The 24,105-nt window shown below is 45.0% G+C and overlaps 1 protein-coding gene across 6 annotated transcripts in view; it reads left to right on the top strand.

The window, feature by feature from the left end:
* Window positions 1–24,105, top strand: part of RWDD4 (RWD domain containing 4) — a 204,791-nt gene that overhangs the window by 4,552 nt on the left and 176,134 nt on the right. For 2 of the 6 annotated variants that reach the window (XR_013623205.1, XR_013623207.1), the window contains exons 4-8: window positions 1,082–1,259; window positions 14,057–14,141; window positions 17,052–17,101; window positions 19,340–20,026; window positions 20,934–21,630. Coding sequence is in view for 3 of the 6 variants with exons in the window: in XM_078776529.1 (XP_078632655.1) it covers window positions 1,082–1,259; window positions 14,057–14,141; window positions 17,052–17,101; window positions 20,934–20,966 (346 nt within the window). In the remaining 3 variants the exon portion in view is untranslated. Of the gene's footprint in view, window positions 1–1,081; window positions 1,260–14,056; window positions 14,142–17,051; window positions 17,102–19,317; window positions 20,027–20,933; window positions 21,631–24,105 lie in introns of those variants that run through there. The other 4 variants (XM_078776529.1, XM_078776530.1, XR_013623206.1 and 1 more) reach the window with 3 other exon arrangements.

Genomic DNA, 24,105 nt, shown 5'->3' with positions numbered 1-24,105 from the left:
AATTCCTTAAGTGACTATGCCTTCACGGGCCCAGTCGTACCATGTCAGATGGACAAAGTGACGGATGGACAAGACAAGAAAATACCCGGCTGTGCCCAATAGGACACAGCAGGAACTGATGAGGAGAAACCCAGCCATGTCCTTGCTGCAGGAAAAGGTTATCTCCATGCCACAGCCCGGTGCGAGAGGCGTAGAGTAGACAGGGTAGAGTAGAGTCGGGTAAAGTCGACGTGGCTGGCCATGTGGGGTGTGGAGCAGCTCGTGTAGACTTTACGAGGCTTCCACAAAGATCTATCCTGGGCATCTGCCGATTGCTTAACTCTGCGTGCTCTTTTGTAATAATTGGCCCCACCTGCCTCCCTTGACATACTTCACCCATCCCCTCTTGGCCGATATTGCCCCATGGCCCAGTCCGTAGACAGGGCAACACATTCCCCGACCTCGCATAACATGGTTGTTCGCAGTCAGCATGGCCATCTTGGGTCTCCCACCCAAACTTGTGCCTAAAGGCCTGGCGTTACCCCCCAAAATAACATAAAATACATTATAAAGGTTAGAACATTAAAAGAGGATTTGAAGGGATGGCAGTTTATCAGGATCTTGAAGGGATGGTAGGAGACTAGAAGATTGCTGTTCACCGACGCTCCCCATACAACTTGACTGAGCTTGAGCAAATGTGAAAGGAAGAATGGGAGAAACTCCCCAAATCCAGATGTGCAAAGCTGATAGACATACTTGTGCAATGTGCAAAACATGAATACTTGTGCAAATTATATATTTGTGTATTTCATTTTCAATTAACTATTTTGTAAAAAAATTCAAAAAAAAACAAAACAAATACATTTTGACATTATGGGCTATTAAGTGTAGATCAGTGACCTAATTCAGGCTGTAACAACAAAGCGTGAATGAGTCAAGGGGTGTGAACACTTTCTGAAAGCACTGTATCCAAAATCATGACTATATTATCTCGTGCTTATTCAATTTCGTTCACTATGGGAAATAACAAAAATATTCTATGGAATGTTAGATCCTAGATGTAATTTTCACAACAACATATATATATATATTGTGCTTACAGGTCACCAAGTGCCAAGACGGTTGCTCTGAATCGTCTGAGGCAACAAGCTGAAGCTGCTGTAGGTATGGCAATGACCTATGACCTCTTTGACTTTGCCAAGGAGAATCACTTGCAGCTCATGGATGGCCATTCTGAAGAGGCCACCTCTCAACGAATTTCACCAGCTATTCCCACAAAGGTCAGCAGAATCCTGCACTGTCTTTTTAGTTGCAGGTCTACAAGAGCTCCATGTGGTGGTTGTTGGTGATGTTGTGGTTCTTGTTGGGGGTCAATTTTTGAAATTTGCTACCATTGGTCGGCCAGCTGTGGGACCCCACCCACATTTGTTGCTCGACTCCAACCACCATAGCTATGGCACCCAGATGAAATAATGTGGCCGCCATCTTGGTTTTCTGGGAGGCCAATGACATCGCGCCTGTTGGCCTCTGCTGATTGTAAACTGCGCAGGTTTGTTACGTCAGATTTTTGTTTGGCTTTGCTTGGATCGAGTGTTACTCACGATGAGGTACCCCGAAAAGTCTAATCAATGCCAAATATAATTGATCCACGTCGCACCACGGAGCGAAAGGGGGACTATGGTTTTCCCCTCCGTCTGTGTGTGCGTGCGTAAGCGAAGGACTGAATTCTAATTTGGTGTGTGGGTGCAACCCACGTCAAAATCCAAGATGGCCGCCACCATGTATGTCTGACGCCATGTATGTCAACCTTGTGAGCGGAATATCTTGAAAAATAAGCGAAGTACCAACTTCTAATCTGGTGTATGGGTGTATCTAGGTATAAGGAAGAAAGCTATTGAAAAGTGGGTCGTCACGTCAAAATCCAAGATGGCCGCCGCCATGTATGTCTGGACCTTGTGAGCGGAATATCTTGAAAAATAAGTGAAGTATCAACTTCTAATTTGGTGTGTGGATGTGTCTAGGCATAAGGAAGAACGCTATTGAAAATTGGGTCGCCACGTCAAAATACAAGATGGCCGCCACCATATATATGTCTGAACCTTGTGAGCGAAATATCTTGAAAAATAAACGAACTACTAACTTCTAATCTGGTGTGTGCGTGTATCTACGCATAAGGAAGAACGCCATTGAAAATTGGGTCGCCACGTCAAAATCCAAGATGGCCACCGCCATGTATGTCTGAACCTTGTGAGCGGAATATCTTGAAAAATAAGCAATGTACCAACTTCTAATCTGGTGTGTAGGTGTATCTAGGCATAAGGAAGAACGCTAATGAAAATTGGATCGCCACGTCAAAATCCAAGATGGCCACCGCCATGTATGTCTGAACCTTGTGAGTGAAATATCTTGAAAAATAAATGAACTACTAACTTCTAATCTGGTGTGTGGTTGTATCTACGCATAAGGACGAACGCTATTGAAAATTGGATCGCCACGTCAAAATCCAAGATGGCCGCCGCCATGTATGTCTGAACCTTGTGAGCGGAATATCTTGAAAAATAAGCGAAGTATCAACTTCTAATCTGGTGTGTGGGTGTATCCAGGCATAAGGAAGAATGCTATTGAAAATTGGGTCGCCACGTCAAAATCCAAGATGGCCGCCACCATATATATGTCTGAACCTTGTGAGCGAAATATCTTGAAAAATAAACGAACTACTAACTTCTAATCTGGTGTGTGGGTGTATCTACGCATAAGGGAGAACGCTATTGAAAATTGGGTTGCCACGTAAAAATCCAAGATGGCCGCCTTGCGTCTTCCACTTTGTCAACTCACATCACTTCAACGACGGGGGACCTAGGCGTAACGCTTGTTTATTGGTAAACTGCCTATCAGACTATCAGCAATCTATCTATCTAATTGGCAAACTATCAGAATACAAACCCCGGTGCTTTGTGGTTACCTGACACTCGGCTATCTACTTTATCAACCATTAAAAAGTGGTTTAAAAAAATTTATTCCATCGTCCTATAAGTCTCTCTGGAATTTCTGGAAACATTGCGAGGTGCTTCGATGTCAGGTAGGAACAGGTTATCGGGAATCATGCTTTCTTCCGTTTTTTAGTTTTAACACTGACCTGGGGTTCGTGGAGGAGCTTGTACATAAATCGCATGTACGACAATTCAAAGATATCCGTAGACATCGGTGTATTTAAAAGTGAGGACAGACTATTGCTGAATGTGTATTGTACAGCACATGAGATTTGAACCTAGGAGTTCCGAGAGTGAAGAGTGCGACTCGGTCGTATGGGACTGATTTGAATTGGTTTTGGCTGTCATAGATAACGCACCTCCTCTTCGCAACAACGTGGGATCTTTAACATCCACCAATGACCAGTGCTTGCAAAAGGGGCTTCCGTCTTGATGTCCATCTGATGGATGGCACACACCGATGTATCGCCCTCCTGCCAAACAGGGTAGCTGTTTATAGCCGATTCTAGATTTGAACTGCTCAAAGTGCCTGGTGTTGGCTTAGCGGTTAGGGCGCAGGCTTGTGATCCTAGGATCCTGAGTTAGAATCCCGGTCAATTGCTGAATTAACGCCAGGGGGATTGACTCAGCCTGTCATCCTTCTGAGGTCGGCAAATTGAGTACCAGTTTGCTGGGATGAATGATCCCGGTGTGTACCCCGATTTAGAATAGGGACACCGTATCCCTGCGCATCGTATGAGGTGACTAAGGGTTGGCATCAGGAAGGGCATCCAGCCATAAAAACCTTGCCTCAAACAGAGAACCATGATTGTCATGAGGCCCGCAAGGCTAAGAAAAATGGCCTTAAAACGATCATTCATTCATTCATTCATCAAGTAAGGTTTAATCAAGCCCCTCAGCACGCACAGTATGCGACTCCTTAAAAAATAGCGTTATATAATTTTTGAACGGCTTAATATTGGGGTTAAACAGTCTGTGACCATGTGACAAATCAGCTCGTTCTGATATAACCGTGGTGGAGGGTGTCATGGATGAGAGGTGTCGAGTTAATATTTTAATAGCGCATTAAATGTATGCTTCCCATTCGGCCCGTTATCAGATTTTGTCGCAGGTTGTGACCACAGTGAGGTCATTCTTGTTATAGACAGAAATTTACGCTCATGGCTACCGATAGAAAAATTTAATCTACAGATAGAGGGTAGCAAGTTGACACACTGGCAGAGGATCAAAGGGGAACTGAGAGACAAGGACATTGCACTTAAGTGGCAGTAATTAAAAATGAGAGGTGGGAAGGGGTCAGTGAGAGCAGGGGTGGATATGGAAGATGGTATGATGTGATGACCCCACAATTAACTTTCAAAAATGAATATTGTGCATCATTTTGAATAAAGCGATTTTTTTCTTTTTGTATACAGAATCGAGGCTCGTGAAAGAGCTAACATTTATTTCACAAACAAATCAAACAGACAAACAAAATATATAAAAAGAGGGAGCGGAAGACAAGATGGGGAGAGAAGGGGAAGCACACAAACACAACATTTGAGAGCAGGGACATCGGGAGATGTGTGGGAGGGAGAGGGCTTGGGGGGAGGAGGCGTGGGGGGGGGGGGGGGGGTTGGAGAAGTAAAAAACACAAGGACTTCCAGGACAGAAGTTGGTATTTCAAAAAAGTGGATTTGGGGTGAAATTAGCGGGGGTAGAAAAGATCAAGGTTTTGGATGGGGGAAGATAAGAGATGGTGGTGAACAGCTGTATTAAAGACCTGGAGGGAGGAGTGGGATTGAAGAGAGTGAGGGAGTTTGTTCCAGAGGTGGGAGAAAAGAGGAATGAAGGAGTGAAGGTGAGCAAAGAGTCTTGATTTTGGCAGTTTAACCATAAGAGGGTTGCAGGCAGATCTTGTGCGACCTGTAGGAATGTTTGGGGGACAGAGCCCAGAGAGAGCTGGGGGGGGGGGGGGGGGCAAGGCCGGAGAGCAGTCGGTAGAAGACAGAAAGACCACTAACCTGCCTGCGGTGAGTGAGTGAAAGGCCCTCGGAGTTAGCTTCATTGCGGGAGATTCCAATGATTCTGAACGCATTGGTTTCAACAGCGTGAAGACGAGCTAGGTGTGAGGCAGGAGCACCAGCCCAGAGGGGAGAGCAGTATTCCATTGAGCTGCGGATGAAAGCCTTGTATGTGGTGAGGAGCTCAGGTGTGCCAAGGAAGGACTTCGCACGACGGAGGATGCCCAGTCGGCGACTGGCTTTGGAGGCCAGATTTGAAATGTGGTTTTCCCAGGAAACATCATGGCAGATAGTGAGATCCAAAAGCTTGAGTGACAGAACTTCTTGGAGAGGATTATTCAGAAAGTGGATGGGAGGGTTGTCCAGTCGGTCTTTTCGGAGAGACATCGTAAGAGTGTGAGATTTGTCAGGATTGAAAGACATGTTCCACTTGTATGCCCAGTCTGTGATTTTGTCCAGGTATGCAGAGAGTGAGGAGGCTGCAGACTGCCGATCTGAAGGATGAGGAATTGAGCAACAGAGAGTGGAGTCATCAGCAAAGAGATAGAGAGGATTTGAGAGAGGAGATGAGAGGGGAGAAAGAGGAGATGAGAGAAACCCATTCAGGGCCACACGTTGACTACGACTAGAGAGGAAGTCCGCCAGCCATGCGTGGAGATTTCCATGGATACCAAAGGAGGAGAGTTTGGTGAGCAGAGCGGGGTGCCAAACCGTATCGAAGGCACGTGATATAACAAGGGAGACAGCTCTAATTTCCTGTTTGGCATTGAGGACCTCCATCCATTGTTGAGAAAGCAGAAGCAGCATGTCCAGAGTCGAGTGACCAGGTCTGAAACCAAATTGATGATCAGAGATCAAGCCATTGGAGAAGAGGAAAGATTTCATATCCGAAGCAATGATGGATTCCATGACTTTGCTGATAATTGGGAGTAGGCTGATTGGTCTGTAGTTGCTAGGATCTGTTTTTGCACCTTTTTTGTGCAAAGCGGTGATGTTGGCTGATTTCCAAGCAAATGGCAGATGACCTTGAGCAAAAGAGAGGGTGAAGAGAACGGAGAGAGGGAGTGAAAGAGCGGAAGAACAGGATTTTAGGACCCGTGGGCTGATGCCATCAGGTCCAGTTGCAGAATCCGAGTCAAGGGTTGACAGAAACTTTTCCAACTTGTCAGGAGGAAAGGACACAGAGTCCAGGAGCAGCTGGGTACGGTGTGTACAGAGAGGGATGGGTTTGGGACACAATATTTAGAGGCAAACACAGAGTTAAGGCATTCAGCTTTTTCACGTGCGGAGTCAGCCGTGTAGCCGTTTGAGGTGAGGGAGGGGATGGAAGGGGAACAAACACCAGAAACAGATTTGACCAGATGCCAGCAGGATTTGGAAGAGGGAGACAGATAGAGTTCGGTTTTGAGAACGGAGAGATATTTTTTCCTGGCTCTCCTGAGGGTGGACACAGTTGTTTCGGGCTTTGTGAAAGGAAATGAGATTTCCTTCCGTTGGATTTGCTTTCCAGGAGACAAGGCAAGTTGTTTCTGGGCAACAGCCTCACCACAAGATTCCGTGTACCATGGACGGGAGGAAGGGTATGACAACTTTTTTTTTTTCTTTTTTTTTTTTTTTGTATACAAGATCGAGGCTCGTGAAAGAGCGAACTTCCTCGCTCTTCAGAGCGTGAACAAAGAGCAAAGAGCGTGAAAGAACTGAAGACGAGATGGGATAAATCTGGCATGAGAGAGAGCAATTTACTTTGGAAGAATTCCCAGGATAAGTTGATGTCAGAGGCGGTGGAGATGGGAGACCAGTCCAGATGATTGATGGCTGCTTGAAGACCATGCCATTTGGCCTGAGTGAAATGCCAGACTCGTCGACGCTGAGGAGGCTCTCTGAGAATGGTCAGAGAGATGTCCACTTTAACAAGCACATGATCAGATGAGCCGATTGGAGCAGAAGAAGAGCAGCAGACATTTTCAGGGAAGTTAGTCATAGCCAAGTCCAGAAGAGAAGATGCTCCGTTGACTGAGATCCGGGTCGGGAAATTGACAGATTGTGTCAGTCCCAGTGAGTCGCAGAAGTCCTTTGCTGAGGAGCCATGGCTGGTGAGAGAGGTACCCACACCCAGCCAACTGGCATGGTGACAATTGAAATCACCACATATGAGGAAGAGAGAGTTGGGATGGGTAGATAGAAGTTGGTCCATATTATCAGACAGCGAGATGTAGATGGAGTCATCACTGTTTGGTGGACGGTACAACACACATATGAACAAAAGGTGGGAGCGAAGGGGAAGCCGTAGCCAAAGGTATTCCTGGGGGTGAGGTGGAGAGAGGGCATTGCAGGGCGAGTGAGGAAGAGCGTTTTTTTATAAAGATAGCAACCCCATCTCCAGGACGAGGCTCAGGTCTATCATACCGGAGGAGCGAGTAACCTGGGAGAGATACCAAGGAATCAGAGACATCATGAAGGAGGAAAGTTTCTGTTAAGCAGATCACGTCTGGTTTGTCAGAAGCAACCTGTATGGAGAGGTCAGTCAAGTTTGAGCGAAGGCCCCGGATGTTTGAGGTCCATACCGTTAATGAAGAGGAAGGGGGAGCATCGGATACAGAACGGGGGTGGAGGGGTAGGGTAAGATGTGGAAGAGGAGGAAGTGGTAGGGAGAGCTGTTGAAGGTGTGTCAGAGATTTCAGAATAGCTTGGAGAAAGGGAAGCATGGGGTGGACAAAATGTTTGATGGTGATTGGGTGAGGCACAGTGAGGTGTTATTTGAGGAGGGGGAAGAGCGAGGAAGAAGGTTGGGGGACATGAAGGTGAAAGTTGGAAGGGGGAAGAAGCGGGGAGGACGCTTTGAGGAGGAGGGGTGAGAGGGGAGTCTAGGAGGGGAGGAGCGAGGGAGAGTCTCGGAGGGGAGGGGTGTGGGGGGAGTTTATAATTACATTTATAATTACAGAATTATTTTACATGAAGAAGGATAATCCGATACTGATTGTACATTGTAATTGTTCGACACGTTTTACAGGATGTCTACTCGAAGAAATGCACATGATAATGCATAATATGGATCACGTGATGTAATACCATGTACCTGCAACAAAGTTGATCATTAGAATATATAATTTTACTTTCCATGCTTTGAGTTAACCAAATAACGAAACAAGTTCCTTCGGGTCAATGTTTTGAGCAATTTTATGTTCTTGGTAAGTAAGAGAGGTGACCTTGGTAAGAGGTGACCAACAACCCGATGGTCACTCTTGCTGAGCTCCAGAGATTCTGTGTGGAGATGGGAGAAACTTCCAGAAGGACAACCATCACTGCAACACTCCAGCGATCTGGGCTTTATGGCAGAGTGGCCAGACGGAAGCCTCTCCTCAGTGAAAGACACATGAAAGCCCGCCCACTACGCTATATATATACTGGTCAAGTAACCGACCGACCTATCAAAGTTTATTGGCAATTCCCAATGGTCGTGGGGTTACTTTCATCATGGTTATAATTACAATAACGAACCATGTACCAAGGCAACACACCGATAATGAAAAACAAGTTTAATGACAATAATCAAAGGGGAATGGAAGACAGGGATGTGAGCAAAATGCTCGTATTACAATAATTCAACAATACAACTAGAAAGAACAATCAGAAATTGCAGACCCTCGCCAAAACTAGTTTTGTGTGGTTTTATGGTACGTGTTTTATAGATGGACTCGCACTCTTGTTGTATCTTGCATGCGTTATAGACTTACTTGAATTATAAATTACATACTTTATAGAGGCACTCTGTTATATATATATATAAAAAATAACCACCTTTAGAGGCCATTTTTCCCCGCAAGCGGGGTTTGGCCTTTTTCGGGAACCGTGGTTGTTGTTGTTTTTCGGTCCCCTTTTTGAAGCAATGTTTTACGGCCGGATGCCCTTCCTGACGCCAACCCTTTTTGCCGCCTTTAACGACAAACAGGGAATTACCAGTGAACTGATCCTCAATTAGCCGACCTCGGAAGGATGACAGGCTGAGTCAACCCCCTGGCGTTAATTCAGCGATCGACCGGGATTCGAACCCAGGATCCTAGGATCCTAAGCTGACACCCTAGCCGCTAGCCCAACACCAGGAAAAAAGATAACGTGTAAAAATCGTGGTCTACGTTTGCACATTATGTGCGGACAAACAAACGGACCCAAATGCAATACCCTCTCCTCTGGTGAGGGTAATTATACCAGCCTCTCACGCCCACAATATGTCTGTCGGCTTAATGCTGCTAACATACATGGTTAACATGGATAATATGCACAGTTAATTCAGTTAACATACACAGTTAATGCGGTTCATACCACATAGTAAAACATTGGGGGTGGGGAGGGGAATGACGAGACATAGCAGAGAAAGAACCATTTACCTGATCCCCATCATCAGATCACATGATGCCCGTGTGAGGTCTGTGCTGTGTTCGCTCGATGGAGCTAAAGGTGGCGGAGCTCTCAGCGGGAGGAGACAAGTCTGGCGGCATCGCCTTCAGGCCCCATGATCTCTCTGTCCACCCTAGCTTTGTCTGGCATTGTTGCCTCTCCTGCTGGCTCCATGGGACATCTCTCGCCAATGTCATGCGTTCTCAACTTCCTGTCTCCTCTACCCATACCAACTTTCCTCTCCGAACTATGCTGAGTTCCTAAATACTGTTATGTCGGTAGGGTAGAGCAATATCTAGAGCCAGGTAGATCTGAATAGGTAACATGCTTCGACTGTCGCGATAGGGAATCTACCTGTAATTTCTGCGTGTTTAGTCCGGTTTGTCGGATTAAGATGTATACCTGTGAACATACCAGGATGTTCGAGTGTTAGATAGTTAGGGATTAAAGATAAACTCCTGTGCGTCACACCTGGTAATCAAACCTTTGTCCCTTATGGCAATGCATACTCATATAGACACTTAGACAGGCCCTGTAGTGCACACATTAATTAAATTCCCTTCCCTGACAAGGACTTCGGAAGAAAACAGGCAAGAGACCAGTTCGGGGCACCGCCGCACGGGCTGCAGCCAGCTCCACCTCCAGCAGGCCTAGTCACATCGAGTGACATGAGCTATCACCACGCTACAGGCCTGTGATTCGGTGGAGGGCACTGATTGGGTGGCGCACCAAGGCTGACGTCACCGCCGCAAGGTTATATCAGGGCACGCCGAACGACATTTTCCCTCTTGCAGCTCTCTTGCACAACCAGTTCTCTCTGGGGCAGCACGTCCCTCTGGCCCTCTTGCATGTCCAGCTCGAACCCTTGTGCTTTCTTGCTGTCTCGGTGTGTTAGAAGCTGTGCGCTTCCCTGCTTGGTCTTGGGAGGTCCCTGGTGGTCGTTGGCTCGCCAACTGCGTGGTGCTCGGAGTGGTGCTCGGTGCTTTGGAGCTTAGAGTGGTGCACGGACCTCGTGGGCGGTCGACGAGGAGCCTGGGGTGGGCGTTAGCTCGGGCCTTCGCAGTGCAGTGGAGCTTGGAGCCAAGTGGGGACGACAGACCATAGACAGATAAGGACGCACCACAGAGCATTACACGACGAGACATTTCCTTTCGTAATCCATTCCTGTGTCTGTTTCTGAAGTGAGTTGTGGGGACGTCCCAATTTAGGAATTGGATTTATCCCGCGTTTCCCTGTCCCGATTCTTATTACAATAAACCCTTTTATTATTTCTCACTCCCTGCAAATCTTGTGCCGTTTGAGTTCGTTCGCCTTCCACAGTTACGCGCTCCCGCTTCTTCCTCTTCCCTTCTTCTCCTCCCGTGTTTGAGAGCACAATCCATATTGATCGTCGCCTCCGTTAAAGCCGGTCTGGTCTTCCGCGGTCCCTGGTATTAACCGGAGGGATTCGCACGACAATACCATTGGCAGACAACTTGGAACATAAGGTTGGGTGTCAGCTAAAGAGATGTCTAGGAAGATGATGGGGAGGAATTGGGGAGCTTGGCCTTTTCAGGAAAGACAGTGTTGAAGTATTGTCACGTCCGCAGCTACAGTCACGTGAAAAAGTAAGTACACCCCATGTAAAGTTTTGACTTTTTCAACATACAGCTATTTGATCTTCATTTCAACAATATTGACAGATAAAGGTGATATAATATAACAAATATCATGAAACATTTACATTTTGAAGTCCATTGTATAATTTAAATAAACATAAATGCAAATTTCGCATGTGGAAAAAGTAAGTACACCCCTACATTTATGACTACTTCAAATACCAAAAATTAGAATGAGGTGCACCAGCTCAGGTGCAAATGATCAGAACATCGTTAGAGAGGATCTTGGAGGAACCTGTCTTATTTAAACCTCAGACATTTAGTTTGGTTTGCTCTTTGTTGTTGAAGTGTGTGGCATCACCATGCCGAGATCGAAAGAGCTCTCTGAGGCCTTCAGAAAGAAGATTATGGATGCCTACGAGTCTGGGAAGGGATTTAAAAAGATCTCCAAACAATTTGAAATCAATCATTCGACTGTCCGGAAGATCATCTACAAGTGGAGAAGATTCCAAACAACTGCAAACTTGTTAAGGCCAGGCCGCCCCAGCAAGTTCAGCCCAAGAGCAAACCGCAAGATGCTGAAAGAAGTCTCTAAGAACCCCAGAATGTCATCACGGGACCTACAGGTAGCTCTTGCCACTGTTATGTCAAAGTGCACGAGTTTAACATTAGAAAGAGGCTGCACAAATTTGATCTACATTGGAGGTGTGCCAGGAGGAAACCTTTGCTGTCCAGAAAGAACATCAGGGCAAGACTAAAGTTTGCCAATGAACACCTAGGCAAAGACCAGCACTTCTGGAACAATATGCTCTGGACAGATGAGTCAAAGGTAGAGCTATTTGGCCACAGTACCAGAAGACATGTTTCGCGAAAACCAAAGACAGCATTTGACCACAAGAACCTGATACCAACTGTAAAGCATGGTGGTGGAAATATTATGGTTTGGGGCAGCTTTGCTGCATCAGGGCCTGGGCAGCTCACCATCATTGAATCCACTATGAATTCCTCATTGTACCAGAGGGTGCTTGAGGATAATGTGAGGCCATCTGTCGGGAAGCTGAAGCTCAACCGAAGGTGGACCTTGCAACATGACAATGACCCTAAACATACCAGTAAATCCACCAAGGAATGGCTGAAAAGAAAGAAATGGAGGGTTCTGGAATGGCCAAGTCAAAGCCTGGATCTAAATCCCATCGAGATGTTGTGGGGGGATTTGAAACGAGCTGTGCATGCAAGAAACCCCTCAAACATCGCACAACTGAAAGAATTGTGCATGGAAGAGTGGGCAAAAATTTCTCCCAGTCGATGTCAGAGACTGGTAGACAGTTATAAGAAATGCCTACTTGAGGTTGTTTCTGCCAAAGGGGGCAATACCACCTATTAGAGCTAAGGGTGTACTTACTTTTTCCACATGTGAAATTTGCATTTATGTTTATTTAAATTATACAATGGACTACAAAATGTAAATGTTTCATGATATTTGTTATATTATATCACCTTTATCTATCAATATTGTTGAAATGAAGATCAAATAGCTGTATGTTGAAATATGTTGAAAACGTCAACTTTACATAGGGTGTACTTACTTTTTCACGTGACTGTGTTACCACCAGCTTTGAATGGATGAACTGAACCAGCTTTAACTCCCGAGGCGATCTCCCAACGTGGCGGTGATGACACGCACGTGATGAAAAAAACATGAAGCATTTAACTTCACGAACACTCGGGTTTATTCCGAAACCCAACCAGGGACGTGACAACGAAAATGTAATGATAATGATTTACAATAAAATAAAGTTCTGAATGTAAATAACGAAAATATAGCTGAGGTAAAATGCTAACTTCAGGTACCCCCATACGCACTCAAACACGCACACAGGGTAAAATAAGAAAATAAAAGTCCCTCTCCGGCACTTAGCTGGCCCAAAATGGATCCTTTGGAAGGTCGGCAGTTGTCGGAGCCTGGAGCCACATGCACGGGAAGCTCAGAAAAAGGTGGCAAAACCAAACGCTGAGGGGTGCCAGGGAGTGAAGAGTGGCATAGACGGCCCTCTTTCTCTCTGGTCCCTCAAAGTTTCCTCTCCTTTCTTCAACTTCCTCAGTTTGGGAAGGACAGCGTGGTCTTCAGCTCCCCCGAAGAACCCAGCAGTCAAAGCTCCCTCACGATCGCCACACAAAACGCTCTCCTACAAGGATGCAAAAATGGCAAAGCCTCTTGCTCGCGCTCTCGCTCCAGACCCAATCCAATCGCGAAGCTTCTTCTTCACCCGCCTACATCGTCCTGTCGCGTCACTCAGGGGGCGTGTCCTGCTGGTCCTGTTCCCCACCCATTGAATCACTTTCGCCCCGCCTCTCCTGGGCGGCTCTTTGCCATATGTGTCCATGGAGCTTGAATACTGGCCGGCTGATGTTTTGCTTGGCCGGCAGCTGTTATATCTGTTAGGGATGGCCAAAGAGGGTATCATGAACAGGGGAAAATTAACCTTAAACCCAACTTCTAATTAACATAGCATCATCCCTCGTATGATATCATTTAAACACAACCTTTAGCTACATTTTCCCTACTTATGTAAATCGAGATGCTCCTACATGTCACATGGTCCATTCTATTCCTAGGCAATCCTACCTTTCCTATGGTATTCTCTTACCTACCCCAATAAACATAACAGTATTCAGCTTCCCCTTTCCCTCTACATCCTTATTAGATCGGCCGCCACTACTCAGCATGAGACGACCAGGTTTTTAAAATCCCTTCCGTGTTTCTTTATTTACTATTTGAGCTGCAGTGCGTGTGTCCAGGCCATAACTTTTATGCCGTTTTAGATTTAGTCATAAAAAATCAACAAACCCTTATAATGATAAAATGGAGAACACTAATGAATAAAATGTACTTTTGTTTACTATTGTTTTCGTCAAGGTTAGTTTGAGTCCAAAGGAACGTATACGTGGTTTGCATTTGGGATGCCTTCTGCTCGTAGTTCTTCCTATATTGTTCCAAGCACCAAATTAACAATTCTCACCTGTATATAAATGGATTCACTGTTTATTCTGAGATTCTAGTTTTTTTGCAAACAGCTTTTTTAAATTGCAGGTGGCGAGTGGTAATGTTTTGGGAGGCGTGGCAAAACGGTCACAGCTAACAAAGGCACAGAAGCGAAGATTGGCTGACCGCACAGGTGCTTTTTTTTTCTTCCCTATCTAATTTTCAATAACCTCATCTCGATGTGTTGCACAATAATGGGACAACAGTTGATTTGCTCTATTTTTCAAGTTTGTTTTATTGGATGTTTTTCATCATGCTCTTAGGATTCGAACTTGCGATGCATGATCATTTTCCTGTATTAGAGTTGAGATTATCTGACGCATGATGATTTATACACTGCAGCAACTGCAGGATGGAGTGAGATTGTATTTATAGGCTTGACAATTATTTTGAAAATTTGGTACTTGCTGCCACAATATTGTCACGCGAACCCTTCGGTTAATACCAGGGCTCGCGGAGGACCGAATGGCTTTCATGGAGGCAACGACCAAATACGGATTTTGTTATAAAAGCACGAGAGAGAGAAGGGAAGAGGAAGAAGCGGCAAAAGCGCGTACCTGTAGAGGGAATGAACTCAAACGGGAATCCGGGTTTAAAAGGAAATGGAAAATAATACAAGGATTTATTTACAAGGATAGTGGGACAGGAAAATACGCGATGATAAATAAAATGTCCTAATCGGGACGTCCCCACTCGCACTTCGGATACAGCACAGGGGAAATGAATTAATAAAAACAAAACGTTGTGTAATGTTCTGTAGGGTGCGTCCTTATCTGTCAGTCGTCAAGGAATCGTCGGCTCCAAGCGCGCAAGCCCGCCGCGGCTTTGATGTCGGCGGGACACAAGCCTCGATGTGCGCCTGTTCGCATGCCGTCAGGCCTCACCGAGCGCCTCGCTGCAAGCGAGGTCAGCTCTGGCCTTGCGTGTGATGTCAGCTCTGGCGCACCCCCCAATCAGCGCCTCGTCTCTTGACCTCTCAAATCTTCTCCATGCGCTGGTGCTTTCTCATTGCCCAAGTGCTTCCTGCCACCATGTCACGCCACCCTCGTGGCCAACCACCAGTCCTTCCCTTCCTTCCAATCACGGGGCAGTTCTCTGTCCCTCCTATGGACCAATCAACAGTCCTCCTGGGCGTGGCTCCCAGCCTTGCTCGATGTCTGACGCCCATGCCGGTGTTGTACGCGGCCGCTGCCTGCTTGTTTTCCACAGTCTTATTGTAAGGGAGGGGAATTTAATGTGTGCACTAAGGGATCTATCTAAATGTTTGAATGAGTGCGTTGCTATAAGGGAAACAGGTTTGACGACCGAGGGGACGATGAACAAAGGAATCTTATCCATAATCCCTGCACTATTTAGCACGCCCTGCTCCCTCGTAGCGGGGACATCAATACAGCGTATACCGACAAACCGGACTAAACATAGAACTTATTACAGGTAGATTCCCCATCACGACAGTCGGATACCTACCTATACAGATATATCTGGCTCGAGATATTGCTCTTTTTTTTTTTTTTTTTTTTTTTTTGTATACAAGATCGAGGCTCGTGAAAGAGCGAACATTAATCACACAGAAAGACAAACAGACACATAAAACAAATAACATCGGGAGCGGTAGACAAGATGGGGAGAGAGGGGGAAGGACACAAACACAACATTTGAGAGCAGGGACCGAGAGACATGGAGACATCGAGAGATCTGTGGGAGGGAGAGGGCTTTGGGGGGGAGGCATGTGAAGGGGGGGAGGCATGTGAAGGGGGGGAGGCATGTGAAGGGGGGGGGGTGGGAGAGGTATAAACATATGGACACTGCCAGGATTTCCAGGAAATAAGTTGGAATTTCAAACAAGGTGGATCTGGGGTGAATTAGTGGGGGTAGAAAAGATCAAGGTTATGGATGGGGGAAGATAAGAGATGGTGGTGAACAGCTGTTTTAAAGACCTGGAGGGAGGAGAGGGATTGAAGGGAGTGTGGGAGTTTGTTCCACAGGCGGGAGAAAAGAGGAATGAAAGAGTGAAGGTGAGCAGAGAGCCGAGATTTCGGCAGTTTAACCATCAGAGGGTTGCTGGCAGATCTTGTGCGACCTGTAGGAATATTTGGGGGACAGAGCACAGAGAGAGCTGGGGGAGCAAGGCCGGAGAGGAGTCGGTAGAAGACAGAAAGACCACCTACCTGCCTGCGGTGAGTGAGTGAAAGGCCCTCAGAGATAGCTTCATCGCGGGAGATTCCAATGATTTTGAAAGCTTTGGATTCAACAGCGTGAAGCCGAGCCAGGTGTGAGGCAGGAGCACCAGCCCATAGGGGAGAACAGTATTCCATTGAGCTGCGGATGAAAGCCTTGTAAGTGGTGAGGAGCTCAGGTGTGCCGAGGAAGGACTTCGCACGACGGAGGATGCCCAGTCGGCGACTGGCTTTGGAGGCCAGCTTGGAAATGTGGTTTTCCCAAGAAAGATCATGGCAGATAGTGAGACCCAAAAGCTTGAGTGACAGAACTTCTTGGAGAGGATTGTTGAGAAAGTAGATGGGAGGGTTGTCCAGTCGATCTTTTCGGAGAGACATAGTAAGAGAGTGAGATTTGGCAGGATTGAAAGACATGTTCCACTTGTTTGACCAGTCTGTGATTTTGTCCAGGTCTTCAGAGAGTGAGGAGGCTGCAGACTGCCGATCTGAGGGAAGAGGAATGGAGCGGCAGAGAGTGGAGTCATCAGCAAAGAGATAGAGAGGATTTTCCAGAGAGTCAGAGAGATCATTGATAAAGACCAGAAAAAGCACAGGGCCCAGCACACTTCCTTGGGGAACTCCAGCCTGAACAGGAAGGGGAGATGAGAGAAATCCATTCAGGGCCACACGTTGACTACGACCAGAGAGGAAGTCCGCAAGCCATGCATGGAGATTTCCATGGATACCATAGGAGGAGAGTTTGGTGAGCAGAGCTGGGTGCCAGACCGTATCAAAGGCCCTTGATATGTCAAGGGAGACAGCTCTGATTTCCTGTTTGGCATTACTGCCTACCCGAATTCATAACAATATTAAATCCTCTTTTTCAGATCACAAAGGAGAGCTTCCTCGTGGTTGGAATTGGATGGATGTTGTTAAGGTGAGCAATTGTTTTTACCAAACATGCATTGTTTTAACCATTATTTGTTTTTGTTTTCGGTATTACTATATTTATTTACATCTTGGCTCTAAAAAAAAAAGAAAAGTAGAATGCATCGGGTCATTTTCACAGTGTGAACTGTAATATTGACTCAGGATCAAAAAGGAGAGTTCTACGCTAGCATAATGTTTTGGACAATGCTGATGCAATCTCATGCAAACTGCTGCCTTGGCTTAATTCCAAATTTGGTAGAAGGTTCCATAGCAAAGGTTCCAAACTTTTTCCTCATTGTAACCCCATTCGTACAGCCGCAAATTCCTGCGACCTTAACATCATGCACAGACAAGATCACCATCCGCCTGTTGAAAATAATGTACCGTATAGTATTACACCAAATCGTTATTCAATTGAAAATGGAAATGTCGTGCGTTTGCTGACCTGGACTTGAGTATTGCAACGCAATGGCTCAAACTTTCGTTTTGTGGTAGAAATGGCACACTGCATCTCAGCAGTTAGTGTTGGGGTGGAAGGGACGTGATTGGAGGAATGCAAGCCTTAGCTGTTTTATTGGTGATGTCCCTTGGGGGGAGTTTGGTGATTATTTTATGCATTGGAGAATGGAAGAATTTCTTGAAGTTGTTGAAGCAGTACCTCAAGGCAGAATCTCCCTTCTTTATATAAACAATAATGAACTATAACGGCACTCTTCAACGTCACGACGTCGACCGATATGCCTCCGCTTACATTATTACATCATACTATAATTCACCAAATGTCCGTCCGTCCGTTCGAAGGTACCGCAAAAACGGCTCAACTGATCCCAACGATATTTTGGGTGGGTATTCCTGGGATCCCTGGGAGTAAAATAGGCTATATGTTTTTCCAATTTTTCCAAATTTTCAAGTTTTTCCAAACACGATGGAATAATATTTACCGATTATAAACAGTGATGTGGCTTTTGTTGAAATTCTACAAATACTGTTTATTCTACGTACCAGGAGAGAGTAGATCGACTCCTGACAAACTCTTCCTATATAAACGTGCGGCTCCAAAGTAACATGGCAGCGTGTGCAAAGTGACTGAGAAACAGGTGTAGCGGCCGCTTCCATGTTACGGATTAGGCGCACATTCTTCACACATAAACGTGCGACTGAGAAAGACGTGTAGCGGCCACTTCCGTTTTGCAGAATTCAATCTTTTTCCAAAATGGGCGCCATGTACTGTTTAGATTTTGATAATTTGCGTGTGATATGATTCAACGGATGTTTATATGAATCGTTTAAAATAAAAAAAGTCTTCAATTTCTGATATTTTGCATTTTCATTTGGGCTTCCCAATTGAAGCCCTGCCCATAGGGTGGGTACTGTTGCTAGTCATTATAATACTTGTATCAAGTTTGATTTAAATCCATTCAGCTGTGCCCAAGGTAGCACATTTTTACCTGACATGACATCTGACCTTTGACCTATTGACCCCAAAATTTAACCAGTTCATGTTTACATCTTTATGCATACCTGCACCAAGTTTTAATTTAAATCCCTTCAGCTGTTCACACGTTATCACATTTTTACCTGACGTGACCTCTGACCTTTGACCTCGGGACACCCAAAATGTAATCAGTTAATCTTTACATCATTATACATACCCTTACCAAATTTGAATTTGATCACTTGAGCCATTCCCAAGTTATAGAACTATTACAGATTTGACCTTTGACCTTTGACCCTAGGATCTAATCACTTAATATATATATATTTTTTGTATACAGAGTCGAGGCTCGTGAAAGAGCTAACATTTATCAAACAAACAAGCAAACAAAGTATATAAAAAGGGGAGCGGTCGACAAGATGGGGAGAGAAGGGGAGGAAGCACACAAACACAACATTTGAGGGCAGGGACATCGGGATATGTGTGGGAGGCAGAGGGCCTGGGGGGAGGCAGGATAGGTATAAAACGCAAGGACTTCCAGGAAAGAAGACAAAAGTCACCTCAAAAAAGTGGATTTGGGGTGAAATTAGCGGGGGTAGAAAAGATCAAGGTTTTGGATTGGGGAAGCTAAGAGAGGGTGGTGAACAGCCGTTTTAAAGACCTGGAGGGAGGAGTGGGATTGAAGAGAGTGAGGGAGTTTGTTCCAGAGGTGGGAGAAAAGAGGAATGAAGGAGTGAAGGTGAGCAGAGAGTCTTGATTTTGGCAGTTTAACCATAAGAGGGTTGCAGGCAGATCTTGTGCGACCTGCAGGAATATTTGGGGGACAGAGCCCAGAGAGAGCTGGGGGAGCAAGGCCGGAGAGGAGTCAGTAGAAGACGGAAAGACCACCAACCTGCCTGCGGTGAGTAAGTGAAAGGCCCTCGGAGATGGTGTCATCGCATTATATATACCTGTACTAAATTTGAATTGGATCACTTCAGCTGTTCTCAAGTTATAGACCTATTACAGACTTTGACCTTTCACCTTTCACCCCAAAAGCGAATCAGTTCATCTTTACATCATTCTACGCAAGTGTACCAAATTTTACCTAACATGACCTCTCACCTTTGTCCTTTGACCTCGTGACCCTAAAATCGAAGCAGTTCATCTTTACCTCATTATACATACCTGCACCAAGTTTGACTAAGATCCCTTTAGCCATTCTCAAGTTATCCCGGTAACGAAAACCTATCACGGATGGACAGCCGGACGGCCAACCTGAAAACATAATAGTCGGCGGAGGCATAAAAACATCCTGCCAAGCAGCTTCACAACCCTAATTATTTGGGTCACGGCCATAATGTTTGAAACCCTTGTGATCTATGGGTAGATCGTTAATGTATTATATGTTGTTCTTTACGTGCTGTTTATTAATTTGATTTACTTTTGTTTCCCTAACATTCCCTCTGCTTCTTCCAAATCTTCTCCACTCTTTCATATGAACTACGTTGCCAGCATGTAAGTACCCATTTTGTCAATATATTTTTTACCCGAACACTTTGTGTGCTGTGTAGTCCTTATTGTTGGTCTTTTTTGTAATTAAAGCAGTCAACTTAGCATGAGCAATGTCCATAATAACCCATCCCTCAAGAGTGAGGGAACAGATGAGGAACATGCTCAATAGACTGATTTCACGTACGTTTTTGTGGATGGTGAAAGTTGTCGTGATACCGAGTTCCAGAGCATCTGAAGATGGAAACACAATGTTTATGAGATTTACTGAGAGACTGCACTTTCACCTCTGGATTTAGTTTTGCAGACCGACTCCAAGCCAGCCATAATGGTGACAGTTGGAGTCACAGCAGATTAGGAAAAGAGAGTTGGATGAGTGAATAGGAAGGAGATGTTGATGTTGCCTGAGAGAGCCTCAAACACAGAGTCATCACAGATGGGAGTGCCATAGACGATGCACATAAACATGCCATTGCTGCAGAGAGAGACACGGATGTAGACATTCCATACAGAATTGGGGTGTGAGACAGGGACTATGGGAAGCAGGTTTCTGCTGAATAGGGTGGGATTTCAGGTCATTTAGGATCGTTGGCACGGGCGGCTTGTTTGTGTCATTAATCAGAAATACCTTCTGTACCAAAAGAACAGCGGAAGCTAGTAAATCTACATGTGTTGAACTCTGGCACTCATTGTCACTAAACCCTGACTTCTGCTTCTTTGCACCATTCCTGCTATGCCATACTTAGTTTGAAAGTATGTATGTATATATCGTGCCTTTCTTTTGTCTCGTATAACTTTGCCATGGTGATGTGTTATTGCAAAATGCATTGAATGTTAAATCGACCAATATTATGCTGATGAAAGTTTAAAAATACATTTTTGTGACATTCAACATACCTACACTCTGCCGCAGCTTTCAAGAACGGGCGGCAAGGATGAGTCTTGAGGTTTGTGGTGATGGAGTGCTTGTTTTGCGGTTGCACAGCTCCGGAAGGACCCCGTCAACTATCAAGTCATCAGACATTGCACAGCCGAAAGGTTTATTATGGAAATGGTTATCGATGCGACGAGGAAGCACAGAAATATCCTGCCAGTTTATGTTGTATGCAGATGCATTGCCCATGTTTTGGTGCGACTGAAGGAAATCTGATTTTCTGTTTAAAAAAATAATAATAATTTCAGTCAACCAAATAATCTGATTGGTCTATGCCATTCATTTCAAAAATTATTGTGCTGTAAGAAACATACTTTGCCATGAATGCTAATGGAAGGCTCACTGTTCTGGATGAAGTGTTCGTCATCACGTGCAGGTGACGATGTGACACACAAGCGCTGAACGTTGCAGATAATAGAGAATTGAAGTGCTTCGTGTCGACCAAATGAGCTTTTTAAACGGTTTGGGTGGAGTGTCTGCAGAATCAGGTCATTTTGACAAAACAGCAAAGGGATTAATGCAGGATTGTCAGTGAATGCAGAGATTTCCAAGCATACTTGGCCATCTCTGTAGCACGGATTTTATCCTTTTTCCCAACTCGGTATGTCCATCGCATGGCTCCACAAGTGAGGTGGGCTTGGGTGTAACAATAAAGTTTATCTTGAATGTGTTTTTAGATTTTAGTCCTGATGACTCCATCGTTGCTCTATGCTTATTCAGGTTACATCTGATGACTCAAATGCTGTATTGGTCTTCCGTTTGGTTACTTTTGTTTGCCTTGTGATCCGGAGAGTAATGATTTCATGAGACTCGGTGGCCTAATGGTTCGAGGGTCCGTTCTTGAGTCTGGGAGGGCGGCAGTTCGAAGACTGGCCGAGTCAAACAAAGACTTGTGGTTGTTTGATGGTTTGGTGGACATCCTTGCTTCAAACATCCTTGCTTGATGCTCAGCATTGGAAAAAGGGTACAGCATAACCAAACAACCATAGGTTAGCAATCATAGCACAGGACCTCCTCCTGCATTGAATTTGAAGTTGTGTTTTAAATCCCCTGTAAAGAAGCTCCAGAAATATTCATCGTGTAACACTTCTATGGGTGCCACAAACATTTTATGGATTCTGTAATCAAGCCAAATATAGTTTAAGCACCGAAAAGGTAATTTATGGAATTTCCATTTGTAGGAGTGCTACTTCAACTTTTGTAACGTACAGTAACACTTAAGTTTTCACTTTTGTCATGCGGCTCAGTTGAATTTTTTTCAAATTTATCAAACTAATTCAAGGGAGTACATCAAAAGGCTGGCAGGATGGCCCAAAGGTATGCACATTCACCTCTAAAAGTGTTCTCAACTGAGGCGCGTGCGATTTGGGCTCTTCCGAAGACAGAAGCCTCTTCCGGAAGATTGCTTTGCGCCGAACAGGCAGAAGAGAAGCAAGATGGCGGCCAAACATGTATTACTCGTGCTCATGATGGAAGAATTAGACAAAGATGACACTACATCACAAGTTGATGCAAATATTCCGATTGTGTTTTCACTTGCAAGTTTTGCTGCATAAGTATAACCAGCAGCGTTTCTCCGTGACTGAAATTAGGTGAGGCCATTTTGTTTTAGAAGAGCCCGCGCCTCTTCTGCTGGATTTTTGGAAGAGGCAGAAGAGCTTCCGAGAAGGCCAAATCGAACGACCGGAAGAGTCTTCCGGAAGTCTCTTCCTCTTCCAGAAGTGCAAATCGCACGTGCCTCTGGGTTCTAATCCAAACTGAGCTATAAACTGTCATCACGGTGTTTCACTGTCAGCATGATTCATCGGTGTGTGTGATGGACCAAACTGGTGTCTCGTCTGCCAACATTAGTTAGTGGATGTTAAAGATCTCACGGTGTCCTTCACAAAGAGTAGGCGAGTTATCGCCGGCTCCCTGAACAAATTACAAATTCCTGCTCGCAGCGCTCCCAGCAATGATGGAAAGCAGCAGCCACAGGCCGCACATGAAATGTATCGATGGATCTCCACCTTCCTCTTCCTGCTGTTGTTGGTGTTTCTCCCTTTCCATTTTTAACTCAACTGGACTATGTCCAGCTGAGTTTTTGTCGACACCCAGTGTGTCCGTCGTCCGTCTGTCTGTCTGTCGTCTGTAAACAATTCGACGTCTACGCTCTAAAAGTCACAAATATTGATTAAATTTGATGAAACTTGTTATGCAGTATCTTTAAGACATAAACTAGTTTGGGATTGCATTTGGGCGTTGCATGCCCAAAAATGGGCACGGCAGGGCGGCCATATTGAAAAATCAATTTTTGTCATATTTTTAACATAAACTCTATAGGTTGTGGTTCTATTATGCATATTCTAACCATATTGATATAGACCAGTTGAGTTCAGGTTCCCTGGAACCTCTAGTGTTCCATTCCATTCTGCTTTCGCTCTTCCACGAGCCTCGATCAGGTATACAAAAAAAAGAAGTAACATGACATGACACATGAATGTTCTAAAAGACATTCTTTAACAGTACAGATGTGAATGGTTGAAGTTTAATATTTTTACACTACCAATGGAGAGGAATTATTAGTAAATGTAGTCGCATGATCATACAAGAAGCTCGAAGAGACTGAAATTTGGAATAAAAAAAGTGGCCAAAGTCATTAAATGACTTCAAAAGGGGCACCAAGTCTTTCCTCTCGAGTTTGCACTTCCTGTCACGTGAAGTACTGAACCTGTAAATGCATGAGGTCATCAAAGCTAAGAGTAGGAGAAACTACATGGGAATCAGTGAGAAGTTCTGAGTGGATTACAAACATTGTACCAACTAGAACAGCTCTCGGTAGAGACGTGCATCCGCCAGGCTCAACAGTTTACGTTTTGTATCCACTGATAGGCCGGATCTGGGTCTGGACCTGAACCAAAATCAAATCATCCACCAAGTTTTTTCAGAATCCGTCCACAACATTTTGAAATATCATGCTATATACATTATAGTTTTGGCCCTATATTTCAATGGTGAAGAATCACTTCAAAAATTCTCGTATTCGGATCTGGATCCAGATCTTCTCCAAAATCTAATCATTTTAGTCCGTGTCACACACCCAACCTGTCCACCAAATTTCGTTCCAATCTGTTCATAACTTTCCAAACATAACACACCAAAGCGTTCAAAA

The sequence above is a fragment of the Myxine glutinosa genome, chromosome 4, assembly GCF_964187855.1.
Source record: "Myxine glutinosa chromosome 4, kmMyxGlut1.1, whole genome shotgun sequence".
In the NCBI taxonomy this organism is placed as follows: Eukaryota; Metazoa; Chordata; class Myxini; order Myxiniformes; family Myxinidae; genus Myxine; species Myxine glutinosa.
The sequence above is the reverse complement of the archived record's forward strand: the minus strand, read 5'-3'. Positions and strand labels throughout refer to the sequence as shown.